General features: G+C 41.6%; 1 protein-coding gene across 1 annotated transcript in view; it reads right to left on the reverse strand.

Moving 5' to 3' along the window:
- The window catches only part of Cmss1 (cms1 ribosomal small subunit homolog), a 31614-nt gene that overhangs the window by 2922 nt on the left and 8148 nt on the right, over positions 1–20544 (reverse strand). Inside the window, exons 3-9 of the mRNA XM_036203437.1 lie at positions 14467–14579; positions 14291–14359; positions 12611–12740; positions 8943–9002; positions 7463–7565; positions 3458–3518; positions 2993–3080 (exon numbers count right to left, since the gene is read on the reverse strand). Of these exons, the coding sequence (XP_036059330.1) occupies positions 2993–3080; positions 3458–3518; positions 7463–7565; positions 8943–9002; positions 12611–12740; positions 14291–14359; positions 14467–14579 (624 nt within the window). The remainder of the gene's footprint in view (positions 1–2992; positions 3081–3457; positions 3519–7462; positions 7566–8942; positions 9003–12610; positions 12741–14290; positions 14360–14466; positions 14580–20544) is intronic.

Below are 20544 nucleotides of genomic sequence, written 5' to 3' on the forward strand. Positions count from 1 at the left end.
TATGCTAGCGGACGGGAAAAGGTAACAAGTTGATAGTCCCCCTTTCAAGGAGACTCAGAGCTGTAGAGTGCAGGCAGAGAAACCCCTTCTTGAGTGACACCATCTTTACCCAGAGCTGTCAAACACACACTGACAAAACAGCTTTCTTTCTGTGATGTCCCACTTAAGAAAATTACCAGAAGCTTAAAGGCACTCCAATGATGATCACTGCTTTATGTAAAATTTTAAAAAAACTGGATAAAATCCAAGTACTCTATACTAAAAGTATGCAGACGGACAATGTAATATATAGATATTACAAATGAGAAGTAAATCAATTTCCTGAGAAGGAAAATCCTCTTAAGGTATAAGGTATATATATTTAAGGTATAAATATATATATTACAAATGAGGCATATATGTTATATTTATAATACAGTCTCTCTATATGTATACATATAAAATAAATACATTGTAACCATGTGGAATGTTATATGATCTCTGCTTCATAAAAAACATACTTGTGTATAAAAAAGACAGAAAGGCAGTATACTCATTATAATTAACTATAAATTATCTCTAAAGTAACTTATTTTTTATCCTCATCCTAATTTAAAAATTTTATTTAGTGTGTGCATGCCTGCATGCCAAAGTGAGAGTGTGGAGGTCAGGGGACACCTTTGTGGAGTCAGCCCTCCCTCCCACCAGCTGTGTTCCAGGAATCAAGCCAGGACCTCAGGCTTGGTGGCAAGCCCCCTTAACCACTTAGCCATCTCACCTGCCCCTTCTGTATCTTCTTGCATTTCTCACAGGCCCATAGTCAGAAAATTTCCTTAATTGCTAAACTAAAACGACACAATTCTGAAGATAGTTTTACAGATCCCAGTGTCATGGAATGTCGTTCATGTCTGGACACACGCCTTACATACTGAAAATACAGGCATTTTGTTGAGGACACATAAACAGTGAAGTGCCTGCTTGAGCTTTGACAGAATCTCAGTCTCCAGAGTGCTGGGGCTGTCTCTATAAACATCTCCCATGCGTCTGAACACTGTGGCTAATGTTTTAAACTACCCAATCAGATTCAGAAGTAAAAGCTTTCACTAATATCACATAAAAAAAATCAACAGCCCAACATTATTTTTCCATATAAAACAGGCCGTCAAATAGAGTTTTACCAATTCTGTAGAAATCTACTCAACAGCTTGGATCGCTTCTTTCTGTCTGCCTCCCTCCCTCCCTCCCTCCCTCCCTCCCTTCCTCTCTGCTTCTATTTGAAACCTACAAAGGGCCCTATTTGTAGGTGGTGGGGGAATCAGGTAACATAGAAAAAGTCCTGGGTCCCAGAGGGGTGAGCTGAATCTTGAGCTGAGTGCTGTTGGGGAGTCAAGGACCAACCCGAGAATCTCTCCCTGGCCTCTCCCAGTGCCCATACAATCTCCTCAAACCTTCATCTCTTAGAAGGAGCAGACTTGGTACCTAACACCTGCTTTCTAATTCCAATGCCTTCCTATGTCCATAAGACAAACACCCAGATACCAAGGAACCCCTGGTGGGGGGGAGTCCCTGGAATGAAGAAGCCCTGGCCTGAGACCATGAGTGGAGTCATTCATCTCTTTTGAGGCCCTGTTTTCCCTTATAAAAATTAAGAGTCCTAGCCAGCCAAGGATGCTGTGGGTACCAGTTAGAGAGCACACAAAAGGATGTCCAGCATAACACCAATTACAAGTAGGAATTAAAAAAATGTTCCTTTCCTGTCTCTGTCAGGGACCTTCAGTGTCTTAATTCTTTGCCACTTGCACAGAACTCTGCAGTCAGTGGGTTTAATTAGCTGTAGGTTATTAGCTGTCAGTTGGAGCAGAATGCCAGGCATTTTAGATGTGGCTTCCTGAGTTACAATATTGCTGGAAGTGTTACTTTGATATATACAAAATAATTCAGGATTGGAGCTAGGCAGAAGACAAAGTCACATTACTGTATTAAGTAATTTGAAAGTGAAGAATGGGGCTGGAGAGATGGCTCAGAGGTTAAGAGCACCGACTGTTCTTCCAGAGGTCCTGAGTTCAATTCCCAGCAACCACATGGTGGCTCACAACCATCTGTAATGAGATCTGGCACCCTCTTCTGTATACATAATAAATAAATAAATAAATCTTAAAAAAAAAAAAGAAAATGAAGAACGAAATCAATGAATCTGAACCAGCCTTTGGGCTCAGGTCTGTGACTTCAGCTGCTCTGGGGGGTTAAGGAAGACCCCAAGATCAAGGGCAGCCTCGGCAGCTTAATAAGACTGCATCTCAAAGTACAAAGTAAAAAGAGTGCTGGTGATACAGTGTTAGAGCATTTGCCTAGCATGGGCGTGGCCCTAGAGTCAGTCTCTAGCACCTCAAAAACACCCCAGGCCCTCAAACCTAAAGGTCTGGTCAAGAACAGGTAATAGGATTACCAGCAGGTTTTTAGGCTTCTGGCTTGAAGAAGTTGACACACTGTTAAAATTCACCAGGAATTCTGGAATACTTACTGTGTAAAGCATTAAAAGGGAAAGGTACTTGGGAGGAATATTCAGGGATATCTCTGTATCATCTATAGAAATGGTATTTTCATTTCAGTACATTTATTATCCCATCATAACTAGAATGGGAGTCTCTGAGAACCAAGCCTCAATTTCCTGAGAAGGAAATATTTAGCATAGCTGACTCTACCAATCCCGAGGACTGCTAAGGGGTGGTAAAGGCTGCGTGGATTCACCCAGCTGCTCAGCGCCACTGGAATTTGAATGTGTTTAGTTGGGTGAACACATTTCAGTGGGCCACGGTCCTCGTCGTTCCCCATAGTACTGTTCAAACTGGCTGGCTTCTGAGATCAAAGGCTGACTTGAGTTTCTCACTGGGCGATTTACAGAGGTCTGTTTTTCTTCTTGTACAAGAGCACTCCAAATGTGCTTCCTAGACTCACGTAGGGGCAAAGTAAAGGGCTAGCTATAACCAGAATTCTCTCCGTCCTCATTTCATACCTTGTTTAACAAGTTCTTTGATTCTCCCTGGAGTTCCCACACCCAGGTGTATCACACGCTTCTCCAGCAACTTTACCTGCTCCTGGACCTGGAGGAGAAGAAAGAAAAGGCAGAATCATTAAGAAAGTATAATCACGGGCCACTTTAGAGCATTTTATCTCTACGTTAAAAAATAAGAAAGCAAATAGGCCACTTGTTTTTGGGACTAGCGTCTGGGACAAAGAGAAAATTTCTTTCATTTGGGAATCAGACCTCAGCGTCTATTCAGGAATAGAGCGAGGCAGTGGCCCAGGTGGCCATGGAGAGGCACAGAATGCAGAGAAAACCGGTGTAGTTGTTAAATCTGTCATATCAGGAGTGGATGACAGAAAGCGATTCCTAGGGTGATTAGAGAGGCTGAAAGGGAGTGCTGAGGTCTTCTGATGCCACTTACTTCTCTGATCAGAACTACAGGCCCTTGCTCACCTTTATATGCTTTGCAAATAATTTCATAACTTTGGCATCTCCTTTGAATGCTGTCAGTGACCTAATAAAAAGGAGTATGTTAATTAATGCATTGAATAGATTATGACAACTTACTCATTTAAGAATTCACTATTTACAAGTTATAGTTTATTGTTCAAAAGACTGTTCTAAATGTGTACAGTTATGTTTGCATCTACACACAAAAAGATCATTAGGCAAGTCTCTCTCTGCTGTGAAACTGGAGTGGGCTTTCAGGCTGATGTGTGTGAAATCACTCATGAGGACTGTGGTGAGTTTGAGACCAGTCTACATGGCATAGCAAGACACTATCTTAAAAAAGGGAAAAAAAAAAATCAGAAATGGGGAAAGGCTTTTGCTCAGGTATGCATCTGTGTGTCCTTCCAAGTCAACACAAGGTCAGCCACTTTGGTTTCTATGAAGATTCAAACACATGCATCTGCAGTTCTTTAAACAGAATTTCTGTGTTTCAGGTGTCTGGCAGAGAGTTTTCCATGAGATAAAAACCAAAAACCAAAAAAACCCCAAAACCAAAAAAAAAAAACCCAAAACAACAAAACTGGTTACAAGAAGAAGTCTCAGAGCAGTGGGGTCCGCCTGTGATCCGGGGAGCCCAGTCATCTGAAAGTCTGAAGGGTGTCCAGACAGAGAGCCACAGGATGAGCACACCAGGGAGGAGGGCAGGACACCCCCACTTTTCCTTATTACATACTGAACTTCTCTGTAAAATTTCATACATGAAAAAATTGCAGCCTAAAGGAAGGGAGGGAAGGGGGAAGGAAGGAAAAAAGACATTGGGCAGCAGATCTTGACCCCAAGAGCAGATGTGAATCATGCAGGAGTGAAGTGATTCTTTCGGTGGTTGCTGTGAGGACTGAGGGGTACCACAGACCACATGTCCCTGAAAAGGTTGGTTATTAAGCCAATCCTAAGATGTGAGATTACAAATCCAGTGTTGAGACTTTATTTTTGGAGAAGTCAAGCATCTAGGTTTTTAGATGTGCAACGTATTAAAAATCTATCTGTCTGTCTATCTATCTATCTACCTACCCACCCAACCCACCCACCCACCCACCACCCACCCACCCACCATCCATCCATCCATCCATCCATCCATCTATCCATCCATCCACCCACCCACCCATCCTTCATTCTAAATGGAATCTTGCTATATACCCAAGACGGTCCTTGAGCTTGTTAGGCATGCTGTCCTCAAATTTGCAATCCTCCCCTTGCTGCCACTCCCAAGTGCTGGGATTGCATGCATGCAACAATATACTCAGTTTCATTTGAACCTTTTAGGGCCAAAATGCTATTGGGTAGACTCATCCTTGGGTTGTCGACTTATAACATCTGTAGGTAGGTGAGTAGTCCATTCAGTTCTAGGTATTCAATAATTTGGATCTATCTACATCGATTCAGATGATCAGTTCTGAAAGTCAAGGCTGCTCTGTTTGGCACCTTAGAGGAGAGGTTTTATAGAGCTGTTCTGACACAGGAACCCGGAGTCTACAAACAACTGCTCTGTGAATAGCCAGGTGACACCATCTGCCCATTATTTTATTTGACAGATGGCACTAATGACAATATGTCACTCTGGGGCCAGTTTTTATCTTTAAATTTAAACTCACAGAATGCCATGGATGTGTGAACTGACCTTTCCAAACACATTCTGTCCACAGAAGTCAGGACCATCTCTACAACCTAACAAGGCTTTATGGAAGAGATCATGAACACCACTTCCAGTTGGCTTCATCTGATTTTTGATGTTTATTGTTTTCTTTTTAACCGTCTGTTTTTCATTTTGGTGTATTTCTGTGTATCACCTAAAATTCTGTTTTGAGTTAAAGTGGGTATAATGAACAAGTAAGTTTTTAACTAAGATTTAGAGTTATACTTAAGATATTACTTTTCTTTATGTCATTATATTTTGAGAAATAATGTTGACTAGGAGGAAGCTATTGATACACAAAATAGTGAAACATGCGATCCGATTTCTATTGCAAATGAGTCCTTAATTACACATAAACATTTTCCATTGCAGGGTTAACCAGGATAACAACAGGACTTATGGCTGTCAAGAGAACAGATGTCCTTAAAGTAGGATTATTAAACAGTGGTCCTTGGGCCGGCTCAGACCACACTCTGCAATTCATTTAACCTTGAAATGGATCATAATATATCTGGGCACAGCTGGTAAATGAAGTGTGACGACACAGTGCTTTTATACTCTTTAGGAAGGAATTTATGTACAGTAGAAGCTCAAATGAACATGACAACTCGTTTGTAAGAGGTCACATGTAGGCCAACTTCTTTGCTATTAGCACCTCAGCTTGCAGTGGGTCTGTAGTAGTCCTGTCTAAACTCAGAGAAGTTGGTGTGAAATGCTCTGACTTCAAGGCCACAAGTACAGATGGCTACCCAGGTAAACAGGAGTACTGGAGATCAATTATGTTTGGAGCAGACGTACTTGAAAGGAACATTTGCTTTACTGGAGGGTGTGGAATATGATTTCATGTGTGTGCTGAGGTGGAGAAAGCAGAATCTGAAGGGATAGTAAAGTTTAACAACTGCTTTTCTAAAATCATGATTAGATTAGTTCATCTAGAAAAACAGATGTTAAATCGCCATGGAGTCCATATCCTTGCACCTCAGGGTACTTGACAAAGCTCCTGTTTCAAGACAGACTTCCTTTGTTTTGTCTGCTGTCAAAGCCTGGTTCCCAGACAGGGCTTTCCCTGTAAATGCCAGCCTACTCTGTCTGTTCTCTCAATGTTACACAGATCCCGTGGAAGAGTTTTTGTTTATTCTATAAAAGCAGCAAGTGGAAATGCCTGTGAAAGCGCTTAATAATGTGTCAACTTATCTTACTATAGAATGTTTTTCCTTTAAGTTTTTGGTCCATTTGGAATTGATCTTGGTAGAAGGAGTGAGATGGGAATCCGACATTATTTTTCTGGATGGCTACTCAGTTGTTCAACACGACTGTTGAAAAGCCATCTTCCCCTGCTGATGTCCTTCTCTGTCATCTTTTCCGTGTGCTACATTTTCACATGCATTTGGGTCTGTTTCTTCCCTTTCACTTCTGGCCCACTGATCCCTTCTGCCTGTCCTGCATGTGACAGACCCAGAGGCTTTGAACAGCTGAGACTATAACACACGTACTGCAGTCTGAAAGGCACAGTGAGTGCCTCTTCTCAGTGGCCTTTACAATCCACTGTTGGCCATTTTTAGCTGTATGTTTTCACAAAAGTTTAAAATTAGTTTATCTAGTTAAAACAACAAATTTTCTTGGAGTTTTACTAGAAACTCCTGTGAAATTTGTAGATGACCCTAAGTAAAGCAGGCATATTTACAACACTGAGTCTCCCTTCTCAAGAGTATGGTACTCACATTAATATAAGAGCTTTTCCAGCCCATGACATTTTCTTTATATAGGTGAAGAAAGTTTTTTCCCTGGTATTCTGCCTTTCCTTGTTTCTATTTTGAGTCAGAGCATCCCTTCCATTTAATTTCTGTTGTTCACTAGTGTGGGCTGGTTGCTCTCACCCTTGCCCTGCACAGTGTGTTTCTCTACACAGCAGTGTGGGTATGCCTTTCAAATGGCTCACAGAACTCCTCTGCCCCACATCCTTCCATGGCATCCTGCTTCAGGGCCCTCTGCTACACACATGGAAACCTCCCTCTGACTTCAGGGCAAGAGAGCTATGTGGCTCTGTCCTTCACTTCATCTGAATCTCTGCTCTCAAGTCATCCCTTTAAAAAAAAGAATCCTCCTCTGTGTCCATCTCATTTGCCTGCCTTATTTTCTTTATCTAATGCATCACTATTTAGGATACTGTCATGCGTACTTACTTGGTTACTGTCAGCTTCCCCAACAGAACATAAATCTCATGGGGTGGGGACTCTGTTTTACTTATTGCACATAGAATCTACAGGTTGGCATGTATTAGAAAACACTCAGGAGACCCTACTGCTGACACGGACCTGATGAGCTCCAGGGCTCGGACAGCAGAGCTGCAGAGAATCAGCATCAGAACCGACTTCTTCTCGCCGTGGGTCTTCCGAAGTTTGACCCACTTAGGACAGACTGAAAGACAGATCACAAAAACTGTGGTGGAAGACAGTAAAACAGTGTTGCGAACAGTGGATAATCTCCAATTATCTATCTGTAAGTGCTTAAGAAAACAAACAAGCACGGATTGTTACTACATTTTCTGCTACTTTAGATAGCAGATTAAAATTATATTGAATGCTTGAAGACACTGTTGACTAATAGGGTAATTCTGATTCGATCATGTTAGATTTTAGTTTGGCTTAGCTTTTTGTTTGTTTAAAGACAGGATCTCAGTGCAGAGCCCTAGCCGGCCTGGAATTCATAGACATCTACCAGTCTGGGGTTAGAGACATGGGTCACCATACCCAGACCATGTTAAATTTTAAAGAGACATCCAGCATGATCTAAAATGGAACTGACAATAAATAATACTTCAAATTCATTATTACATTTATTCTATAGACTTAGAAACTTAATATTTTCAAGTTTTTATGCCAGGATATTATTCGTATTATAATCCAGGTTTATATTTATGAAGTTAAATTCTGAGAAGTGTTTAATAAGCACAAATTGGGTATCATCATAACACTGAAGGGCTGAAAGAAGAATGTTGACTCTCTCTATGTAAGTTATGGTACTGCTGGAAACAAGTAAATGATATTTTGATATGAATAATCTAGTTTTTTTCTGGATATACACAATACAAATTAAAATATCAAATCAGATTGGCTGTAATAGCTGCTAGGTCTGAGTTCTGAACATGTAAACAGAGTTCTCCCAGCTATTAAAAACCACATGGCTCAGTTTCTTGATCTTTCAGGTAAGAAGGTCAAGTTCAAGGAGACTAGATGCTCTGGGCTATGACATCACTTTCCAGATTCCTACACTAACACATCTAAATTTTATAAAACCCAAGTGGGGCAAATTCTCAAAGCCAGAGCAAAACGGGAATACATGCAAACATTAAAACTTGACATCTAATAATGAGCATCACAATAATGAGTCTACAATCTCAGCATGTGAAAAGCTGAGGCAGGGGAATAGATCACCCTGGCCTAAATCGTACGACTGAGGGAAAAAAAAGGTGTAACACTAAATCCCTCTCCACTTAAGCTAGAAACTTAATTTCACATGTAGTGCATGTGTGTGCATATGTATATATAGCATATTATACCACATTACATGAAATTGCAATATATTTGTATTTAATTTAGAGAGATTAACCTTATTTATTTGGGATTTTTAGTTTCCCTCTGTAGCCCAGGTTAGTCTTAAATAAGTGTTGATCTTCTGCTTTAGTCTCCTGAGCATGCTGAGATTATGGGTGTACCAACATACCCGACTTAAAACCTGTTCTTTTGTGGAATAATGACCTGGTGAATAATTTTTTAAATATCAGACTTTACTTACTTTCTTTTAGGTATGAAGAGAGACTGTGAGTCAAATCGTTGGCCTTGAGGAAACAGGAGTCTAGAAGTATGAGAAACATGCTTTGCTAAGAACTTTGCAAGCACACAGTCAAAACAGATGAAATGTGAATGATGAATTCTTGAATGAGTTATAAAACACGAGTGGCTTGGAGGCTCATTATTTAAAGTGTTATTTAAAAACAGCAGGAGTAGCAATAACAGACTTTTTATTTTTTCACTTAAAATATTTTATTTCTAGTTTTACATTTTAACCTAAAATGTAATTACATCACTTCTCCCTCCTCCTCTCTCCTTTTAGCTAAGCCCCAAGTCCTCTCCACCAATCCCTTCCATGCCCCCACTCTCAAATTGATAGCATCTTTCCATTGTTATCGTGACACACACATATATGCACATGTATAGAAATATAACCTGTTGAGTACATTTTTGTTGTGTGTGTATATACGAGAATGACCAGTGTGTATTGGATAACCCGGCTCATCCCTGGGATAAGAACTTTTAACTCTTGAGCAGTGAAGTAAAAGCTCTGCATATCATTTACAGATGGGTGAAGCATCTTTACATTTGAGATTTATGAATGAGGTGGTGTGCAGAGGCTAGGTGAAGCAGCTGAGAAATTCATGAGAGAACCTCAAATCCATTCGTTACCTAGGGGAGCAAACTGACAGAGCAAGGGGGGAACAGTCAGTAGGATGGCAAAGGTCAGAAGTTGTGCAATAGTAAGAGTTACAGAGGATGTGGGGTGATGGCAACATTTACCAATGAAGGCAGAGTTGTCAACTGCTAAACTTATTTTGGAAAGTAATAATATTAAGATTATATACGCTGTGATTCCCTGATTTATTTTCTGGGTAAACAATGGAAAGAAATTTTTGTGTGTCCTGTAAATGGATACACAAAAAGATTAATATTGGCAAAATTTATGATCTTGAGATGTGGGAAGCCATACACATGTCCACATCTGGGAAAAGGGGTGAGAGCTTTGTGGCAGATGAAAGAAGTGAAACACTATGTAGCATCTCAAAGAAATGACTTGGATGTACACAAAGCCACATCTGGCATATCTGGAAAAAGTGTGAAGAAACAGAATGAGAGGCTCTGCAAATGTAAGTTCTAAAAATAAAAATATATACCCAAATGGCATATAAGAATGCATACATAAAAATGTGTAGCAACTATTTAAATACTTACAAGAAAAGGAAATATAGTATAGATTTGGAAAGAATGAGAATAATGTATCAAAATATAACAATTTAGCCTAGCTATAAAATACAACACAACACATCAAAATAAAACAGGCCTCTGCTGACCATGAATTATGTAACAATATTAACTCTGAGTGGAATCATTCACTTTGAGCCTGAGATATATAAAAAAGTAACATTATGGTTATCAATTCAATTCCTTCTATAAGAAAAGTTTCTGTATAAACATAGGGTATTAGGGAGTCAACTATTACTGAATGCAGTATGATTTAATTTAATGATACATATGCTACATATAACTCATATTATATAATACTTTCAAAGTTGTTGCCTCAGTAGAGGCAGGGAGCCTTTGATGGCCTTTACAGTTACAATTCTCCTAGCTGAGACAGGGTCAGACTCATCTGGAGAGCTTTATACAGAACAGTGATAACAGGAATGGCCTCTACTCAGCTAAGTCCCTGAGGGTGGCTTGTGTTTCTTTGGAGGAGACTCCTGGGTGAGTTGGTTGCAGCTGGACTGCAGGCACTTAGGGTCACTGATCTAAACCAAACCAGCCCTCCGGAGACAGTAGAGGTTAATTAGCTCCAGATGCCTTTGGTCTGGAAATTCCTAATTAAGTTCCCATGTGTAACATGCTAGCAGTGTACAGCAAAATTAATGGTAATTAAGAGGACATGTTCTTGCCCTTCAGACACAAACAGCCTCAGATTAAAATCCAGTCAGACACTCAACAAACTGATTAGGAACAATACTTTATAACTGACATCCCTTCTTTAACTTATTCCAGATAACAAATGGCATCATCTATCTCTTCAGCTAGCATGGTTACTACCCCCAGAGGCTGGTCTTGGTCTTGGTGTGGTGACTAGGGTCTTTTCTATGAAATCTTCTAACAATGCCTTAATTGACTATGTCTCAGAATAGTCATCTATTAGCTAATAATAAAGCCTGTTCTTTCTAGCTGTTTCCAATACACTTGTTCCCCAAAAAGAAAAATAAAGTCCATGATCTTACCCAGTTGTGTTATGGGGCTTTAATATAACAATAATATAACACAAACTTATTATGGAACTCAGATGAATCCCAAGGGCTTCTTATAACTGTTTGCTCTCAAAAATTCTACATAGAGTCAAGGTTTATGATGTTCTCTGAGGTCACAGAATAGCAGGATGTCCTTCACAAATCCTTCCAGGGCTCAAGTTACATGCTCATGAGGAACTAGAAGAGGAACTGAGTCACAGTAAAAACTGGACCTCAGCCTCAGCTTGAGCAGAGGATCTGTGACACCACTTGGCTCCTGCCACAGAGCAGGCAGGATACAGCTCTCACACTGGAGGAGCAGCCCTCTGGGCTCAGTAAACTTTAGATTCCAGACCCTGTTCACATCCAAGTGCATGCCTCCAGTTCCCTCAAGGGCAACTGTCTTGGAAAAGAACAGATGGGGGGGGGCACTCCTGCTGCTAATCCCAAAGCGCACTTCAAAAAATAGCACAGAAGAATTATAACTATGCAGGGAACAGGCTGTTCTTCAGCTTCTCAAGCTTCTAGAAAGCATAGAGCTGTAATGGAAAGTCAGCTACCGTTGATTTCTTCCCAAAGCAGCACTAGATGTTTCCAGTAGTCTTGGAATAGCTTATCTTGAGCAGCGGTGCCAAAGCTCTCATGGTTTGCTTTCAGGATAACATCTGTTTTCTCCTGTCCTTGCCCAGGAACCTCACAGATGCGTCAGAATCTAAAAGCCCAGAGTAGGCACTGTATTTTTGCAGTATCTTCTAAATTCTAAATAAGGTACTGGACCTCAAGCTACAGCGGTATCTGGGAAATGCAGAATTCTATGACTACGTTTGGCTAGTTGGCTTGAAAGAGTCTTAGGTACAACCCGAATACCACTCTAAAACTGAAACCATGACACCACAACAATACAACTAAATGCTTATTAAAAAAATCTTGGTAATTTTTTGGAGATAGGGTGTTTAGGCTGGACTCACACTTGCTATGATCCTTCTGCCTCAGGCTCCTGAGTTCTGGGATTCAGGACCTAGCTTAACAGGCTTCCTAAGCTAAAATTCTTATTTATAAAAGAAGGGTCAACAAAGTTTCACACCAATACTTTTCAATGTGTGAAGTGTCCTTATGTGAGTTTAATATCTATCTTCATCAGAGACATTTACTCTGTGAAGGGTCTGCTAAAATTGTGTACTGAACAATGAATCTTTCCAGGAAAAGATAAAGTACATGCACAAATCTAGTATTCAGTTCAGCAAATACCTTTTTTAGTATCCCAAATAAATCACTACGAGCTACAAAGTATTAGATGGGGGAGGAGGATTACGAGCAAAGAAAATGTATAAATTCCGCCAGCAGAGATATGGATAAAACAGTAGAGGAGAAATGACCCTGTCTATTCCCGGTCCTTAGGACAACCAAAGCCCGGCTCTACCTGGTAGGTTCAACTCTTCTAACTCAATCACAGAACGACTGCCACTGTAATGGTCCTTGACAAGCTGCTGAAGGTCTCCAGGGCTCCCTGGTTTGGGTTCTGATTTTGCAAGAATATCAGAAATTTTCTTCTAGAACAAGAGAAGAAAAAAAAAAAAAGCAGAACACTAGATTTTAGAATAGCAACGTGGCATAGGTTCATTTCTCTGGCATTTAAACACCAAGTAGCTTTTTTTTGATAGCTGAGTGGGAAATCTTCTTGCAATACTTCTTAGACACAGTGAGTGCTTGAAAAATGAGGAGATAATCTAAAGGGCTCCTTGTAATGTCTGGTCTGCATCTTTCAGAAGTGAAAAATTTGCATTCAGCTCAGTGGTAGGGTATTTTTCTGTTAAAGGTCTTGTTGCTATGGAAACTTCTCTTTTACTCCTAAATGATCTGTACTCTTGAAAGAGCAGAATTTTGAGAACTTCTTGTACAACCTGCCTTCTAGGTGGCGAGCCTCAGACTGAGCTTCTGCAGACTAAGCTGAGCACAGGCGCTCACTGGAAAGTGGACTTGATGTTACTAAGTCTCCTGGTTTAGGAGCTGATCCCAAGGCCCCACGGGAACACAATAGAAGAGATGTCCCAGAAGATACTTTCTCTCATCTCTTTTGATGTGGACAACTTTGTATAAACTTTTATTTAACGTATACAATAGATGGAAGCACAATTGTCCATTTTTGTCATAAACTCCCTTATTTCCTTCTACTGTTTCTCCAAAGACCCAGAAAGAGTGATTCCTACCGACTCCCTGACTCCCAGTGTCAGAACTACTCAAGGTTCCATCAAAGATATCAATCTAACATTGTCACCATGGGCATATGTTAGCATGACCTCGCCTAAGCTAAGCTAGCCAGAGCTCTGACCTGGTGCCTAAGGCTCCTCAAGGCCCTGTGTGAAGTTAAAGGCACTTCTTTAAGGGCTTGCCAAACCTCAGCCATTTTAGAGGAAAGAAAACATACATATGCACACTCCTTTCTAAATGCTTGCTGTTAAATAGCTAACTGGTTGGATCCTCTTTTCTCTCCTCCCAATCATTTCCTCAGCAGACTTCAGCAGCAGACCTTGCTTGACCTGGAGAGAAGCGCACTGCTGTTCTCACAGCTGCTGTGGAGGGGAAAGCTGAGTCTGCAAAGGAGCAGCAGCGTCTTCTCTGTGCAAAGAGCCATTATTTAAGAGGAAGGGGAGTGTTTGCTTTGCAGTATGGCCTGAGTTAGAGTTAGAAATACTCAATAGTGCCTTCCTCTGCTTGTTTTCTTTTTGTTATTACTTTTGTGTATATGGCTTAAAGCTGGAATGGATAGGAAGAGGGTAATGGATTTTCTTGGATAAAGTAGAGGAGAAGTGTCAGAGAAGCTCTGGGTTCCGTCTAGATTAGAATCTATGTGTGATGCCACAGTGAAAACCCAGTGGGCAAGAAAGCACTTGGTGTTTCACAAGAGTGACATGGGAGTCAGGAAAGAGTAGTTTTAGTTCCCTAAAGAAAACTTATTCCTAGAAGCCTTAGGAAAGTTAACAGATCTCACTGAATCTTGCAATTTCTGAATCTCTTAGTTAGGGACCGAAATAACTTCACTTAAGTATTGTATATAAAAGCCACATGTGTCCAGACCCCTGTAACAAACTGTTCCTAGTACCTTTTTCCACTTCCTGGTCTTCCGGGCTTCCTCTGTTTCCTTTGGTCGTGTCAAGAAACACTCGGTAGGCTGTAATGAAATATAAATGAGAAAACGCTCATCTTTGCAGGATGAAGTGTCAATGGATGTTATGAATCCCAAAGCATTTTCTGCCAGGCACAAACTCCTCAGAGTACCTTGGTAACAATCCACAGAGATGCTGGAGGGCACACTGGAGCTGTTATGCAGCAGCTGAGCCGACAGAATTTGAGAAAGTCAGAAAGTACAGATGACGTAAGACTGGAAAAATCTTTGAACAGAGATCAAAATGTGTGAGTGAGTGAGTGTATACATGTGTTTGATGTGTGCAGATTATTAGAGATGGAAGTCAGTGGTTGGTTTGTAAAATGCAGGCAGAAATAGATGTGCTTACAATGATGATGTGGCAAGGCAGTCCACAACCGACTGAAGTTTTCCATGAGTTGCCTGTGAGGAGGCTGCACTTCCAAGCAGCACTGTTTGTAGTACCCGCTCCGTCCCTCTTTTCAACATCAGAGAAAATCCAAAGTAGGATGTATTTACTTATGCTTTTACAAAACCAGCTGTGCCAAACAGCTGTACCCATGTAGTCACTGCAAAATGACCACAGAATAAATGTTCTTGCTAACGGTCTGAAAACAGGCCCCACACTCCAGCACCCAGAGTGATTGATTTGCCAGTGGCCCCGAGCCCCAAGGACCCTACATAGCTTCGTGCTATTTTTAAGCTGAGTTTTTGTTCTTTAAGGTAGAAAAGCAGGAAATTTGGACTAAAACTTTGATTTATAAAATGGAATGTGCAGGTTCCACATGTATTAATCATAAGCAGCAAAATAAATGTTTCCTGCGCTGGATTTTTATGCAACATTTCATGCAGGTTGCCAAGAAAGATGTAAAATGGAAGTAGAAAGTTAGATTCATTCCAGGTAGAGGGTATCTGTTTAGCCAGTCAGTCACCAGCAGCAGTCTTTTCTCTACGGCTCTGCTCAAATAACTGTAGATGAATAACTTTTTAAGAAGGTGAGCAGACTAAGGCCAGGCATGGTGACACATATCTTTAATCCCAGCAGGAGAAGCAGAGGAAGGTGGATCTCTGTGAGTTTGAGACCAGTCTGGTCTATATAGTGGGTTCCAGCACAGCCAGAGCTCCATAGTGAGACCAACAACAACAACAACAACAACAACAACAACAACAACAACAAGAAAGCCTGAAGATTAGGAATGCCTACAGCCTCAAATCAAAGAGGGATACAATGGTCTATAACTTCTTTAAGACACTGGGCCAACAACAACATTGTTTAGACATTGTTTCAGGCAGTAGTACAGATTAAAATAACATGGGAATCTTTCATCCTTAGCTTCTTTACAGTTTAAACAAAAAACCTGTGAAGACCAATTGCCTTGCAGCTTAAGAAAATAAAGATACTGTCTTTCTTACTTAGAAAGTTAAGCTGCCTTGTGGATTTAGATTCATGTCCATTTAATGTTGGTACATGCCAGTAAGAAACTGGGCCAAGGCTGCTAATATGTCACAGGAGATGCCAGATGGCCATACGCCTCTAATTACAGAACAAGGAAGCATTGAGCTCTTCCTTCTGAGGCAAAGGTCTGGATGTAATTAGCTGAGTCCCTAAAGCACATGTTGGAACCAGGCCTATAACCAACACTTGGGAGGCCGAGGCAGGAAGACTGCCATGCGGTAGTGAACAAAAGAAGGAAAGTGGAGGCCATGACTATTCCTAAAGGATGGAGAGTTTAACTGTAGTGAGAAGGGAGAAAGCAGGCCAAGGGAAGAGTCCAGGCTGATCATGGCCAGCAGACTAAACTGGACCCTGGGGGGAGAGAGGAGGAGGGAGAGCAAGAGAGGCAGCCTGGGCCAAGAGATCAAGAGACCAGTGCAGCCAAGACCACTGAGTTTTATATCTAGGGATCAGGCTGGGGGAAGGGAAGCGAAGCCCAGCCCCTGGGAGGGAGAGGTTTAGGGTAGGGGATGGAGTGAGGAGTGTGTGTGTGTATATGGGGGAAGAGCCATAGGTGAGGGAGGGAGGGAGAGAGAGAGAGAGAGAGGGGAGGCAGGCAGACAGAGACAGAGAGATCTTATCTCAAAACAACAACAAAGACACCCTCCCCCCCAAATTATTACCAGAATTATGTTATGTTAACCATTATGAAGGTTCTGGGGAAGCTGATGTAGACACCTATTTTGTTTTCTTACTTAGCATATGGAGCTATTCTCTACAAGAAGGTTTTGTTGTACCCAGAGTCCCCCAAAGACCACCAAGAGACTGAATCCAATGCAAAAGCAAAGAATCTTTTTACTACGAGGTAATTCAGGACTCTCCGTCCGTCTGATGTAGCAGCAGAGCAGATGCCCTGCATAGCAATGGGGCAGGGTTTTTAAAGCAAGGGGGCCTGGGGTCTACAGACTACACAGGAACAGACTCAGAATTGGTTTATGCTAGTGGCAATCATGTTAATAACTTTTAATTGGCTAGGGTTAGTTGGGGGTTACAGTTATCCATTTTCAGGTAGGCCTGGACAAATCCTAGGCTTTGTCCTGGAGCTGCCATGGAGGCTAGCTTGCCTAGCATATACTGACTGTGGAGGCTGACTCAGTGGCCCAGGCTCTGTCCTTGAGCTGCCATGGGGGCTGGCTGGCCTCACATGTTCACATTGACCCATGCACGTAGCTCTAAGTTGGTGAGGGGTCCCAGACAGTAAACAACTGGCTGAACCTTGAGCAGTCAGAGTACACGCAGAAAGGGAGCTACTGCAAGGACGGTGTCTTTTGTTCACGGCCCTCCCAGAAACTGCTTGCTCAAGTCTCAGGAAACTGAAATTGAGGCTGGTCTCTGGAAGAAGACTGAGCAGCCTGTTATGGCATCTGCCTGGTCCTTTTAGGTTTAATGTGCTGATTACAGATTTTCAGGTTTAAAAGATGATTAATTCAAACATGACGTGAGTTAAACCTAAACATGAGCTCACTTATTAAGGGTATGGGCTCTTCAATTCTGGAGTTAAAAATAAAAATGCAATTCTGAATTGCTAACTTTAGCCTGCTGTCTTCTGACAGTTGCTGTCTACCCTTGTAGATAGCACAGACAATATGGCAGATATAGACTAGCCACTTACCACTTCTAAAAGTTATTTCCATTGGATGAGACCTAAACAACCCATAAATGATGTCCTGTCTTTATAGTAGTCTTAAATATGTAGTCTGAAGAATCATGTGTACTCAGTAAACACAAGAACAGAAATCTTTTAAAGACAGGGTCTTGCTATCTAGCCCTGGTAGGCTTGGGACTCACTCTGTAGTCCTGGCTGTCCTCAATCTCACAGAGATCCTCCTGCTTCTACCTCCCAGATTCTGGGAGTAAAGGTGTGCACTACCATACCTGGCTAAACACAGCTTTTAAGCATTTATGACACAATTAATTCTCAATTTCTTAAGTATTAAATACTACATGCTTGAAGACTGTTTCTCACAGCACAAATCAATCTCAAAATGAAGAAGGTTGGAAAGGTATATACCTATAAAGTCCAAGACACCAGAAAAGACAACTTTGGTGCAAAAATTTCAACCCTATTTTGGAAAATGGAGAAAATGGAAAGTGGGTTCAGGCTGGGTGGAGGTGGAAACTAACAATGAATGAGACTGACCTGATGGGCTGTGAAGAAGCCCAGTACTTGAAGGGGTCTAAGGAAGTCTACAGCTAGAACAAATTGTCTCCTGATCCCATCCTTATTCCGTTCTAACCTCCTACCCTGGAAGCCAAGCAAACACCCCATTACCGCTTCCTTCCCCTGGTCCTTCCTGCCAATGGACTATTCTCTGGACAGATGAGGATGTCTAGCAAGGGAGAGCACAGAGCTTTGGGCTTCCCACCATTTCCCACCGTCATGGCATACTTGTGCACTATTCCCCTTTTTCCTTTTCTTGAGAGAGGGTCCAGTGGTGTAGCTCAGGCTGGCCCAGAACAGAAGATTTTCCTCTCTCAACCTCCCAAGCACTGGGAATAGAGGTGTGTATCACCACACTTGCTCTACATGCTAGCTGTAGACTTCCTTAGACTTCTAGATATACTACTGAATCTTCTTTGCTTGGAAGAACATGAATGGGCAAAGAAAAACACTGCAAGGAAGTGACATTTGGGGGTTTTAAAAATCAAGTTTGTGACTATCATCTTCCCAATAGTTACACTAATTAAAAAAAATGTTCTAAATCAATTTTTTTTTTAAAAAGAGAATTGTTCTTCTATACAAACAGAGCTTAGGTTAGCTAGACATTTAAATAAAGTCCCCAATATGGGAGCCAAAAGATATTACCGAAAAAGAAGTAATATCAAATAGGAAGAGAAGAACGTGCAAAAGGACAGTAATTGGAGAATGCCCTTCCAGGACTAAAGGAAACCTTTTGGAACAAAGGCTCCTCAGAAGTATGGCACAATGAATAAGAGGAGAACGTCACACTGTGCACCATCACTGTAGAATTTAGGACAACTGTGGGTATAGAAAAGATTCTAAGAATTTACAAAAAGAAAATTAAATGCAAAATACAAAGGGACAGATCTGAGCGTGTGGTTTCAGCAAGGTTTCCTGGATTGTCTCATCACCTGCAATTCTCAGGGTGATACACACATAGTAGCATTCTCTCCACTGATGCTAGCCAGGAGAGCTGGTCCAGCTGTGAGGAGAGAGGGGGAGGGATCAAGGGGTGGCAAATGATTATGCATGGGAGCTATGGAAAGTTGGGATCAGGATGAGGAAGGTGAATGTCCACTGTGGTACAGATCACCGTAACCTCACAGGGCCTCCTTCCGCCTTTAACCAGGCATTTGAAAGACCACAGCCCTAGGACCAGCCAGCAGAAAGCTTGCAGCTCATCCCATTCTGTCCCAAGGTGCATGACTATTCACAGTAATCAGCCGGCTCTATCCACAAACCACAGGTGACCACCTCAGGGAAAAAGACATCAGGCAAACAGCATGGACTGTTCTCTTGTCAGGTGGTACACCGATGAGGCGGTCACTGAGAGAAGAGGCAGTTGGCACACACTGAGAATGCTTCCCACATGACTGATTGCCACTGAGGACTGGAAACATTTACACTTTTTTTCTTTATCACTTCTCTTTCCTTTCGGTGCTGTATCTTTTCTGTAAAGTTAACTTACTGTGAGTGTGTGTGTGTGTGTGTGTGTGTGTGTGTGTGTGTGTATGTATGTATGTATGTGTGTGTGTATATATGTATGTATGTATGTGTGTGTGTGAGTGTGTATGTATGTATGTATGTATGTGTGTGTGTATGTATGTATGTATGTGTGTGTGTGTGTGTGTGTGTGTGTGTGTGTGTGTGTGTGTGTGTGTGTGTGTGTGTGTGTATGGAGTAAATATCAAGCAGGATAGTCTGCTTGAGAGCTATGACAAAATTACAGAAACATAGGAGTTAGGAAGAGTAGAGATTTTTCACCCAGCCAACAGCCTTTTCAACGTTTGGTATAATGTGTGAAGAAGCCAGATGGTTCCTGGAGAATGGCCATGGATGACAGAGAGCTAAATAAGATAGCTCCCACATCCTGACACTGCTCACCTTTACTCTTTCTACTGAACAATAGACAGAAGTGATAAGAGTCTTTCCATGCTCATTAGACTTTGCTAAAGTATTTTTTTAAATTTATTAGCTACTGGATTCCAAGACCAATTTCCAGACACTTTCAGTGGTCAACACTGGACCTTCAGAGTATTCTCAAGGTTGCCTTCCCAGTCCCCATGTCTTGAGGGGGTAGCCCTGGACTTTGTTACCTTGCCCACATCCTATAAAAAGGTTTCATTATTTAGATGACTACAGTGGTTTGAATGAAATGCCCCCTGGATGCTTGGTACCCAGTTGGTGTCACTGTTGGGAGAAGTGTAGGAGATGTGGCTTTGATGGAGAAAGTGTGCCACTGTGGCGAGCTTTGGGGTTTAAAAGCCTCCTGACACTCCTCGTGCTCTTTCTCTGTACTTTGTCCTTGTGGTTATAGATGGGAGCTCTTAGCATCTGACTCTAGCTGCCATGCCTGCCTGCTGCTCTGCCCCGACATCTGGATTGTAGCCCTCTGGAACCGTAAGCCCAAATAAACACATTTTCTTTTAAGTTGCCTCGGTCACAGTGTTTAACCACAGAAACAGGAAAGTAACTAATACAGTGACATGATGCGAAACCTTTGAGTATTTCACAGGTTTAGAACAGCATTTAAAA

Source organism: Onychomys torridus, chromosome 12 (genome assembly GCF_903995425.1).
Source record: "Onychomys torridus chromosome 12, mOncTor1.1, whole genome shotgun sequence".
Lineage (NCBI taxonomy): Eukaryota > Metazoa > Chordata > Mammalia > Rodentia > Cricetidae > Onychomys > Onychomys torridus.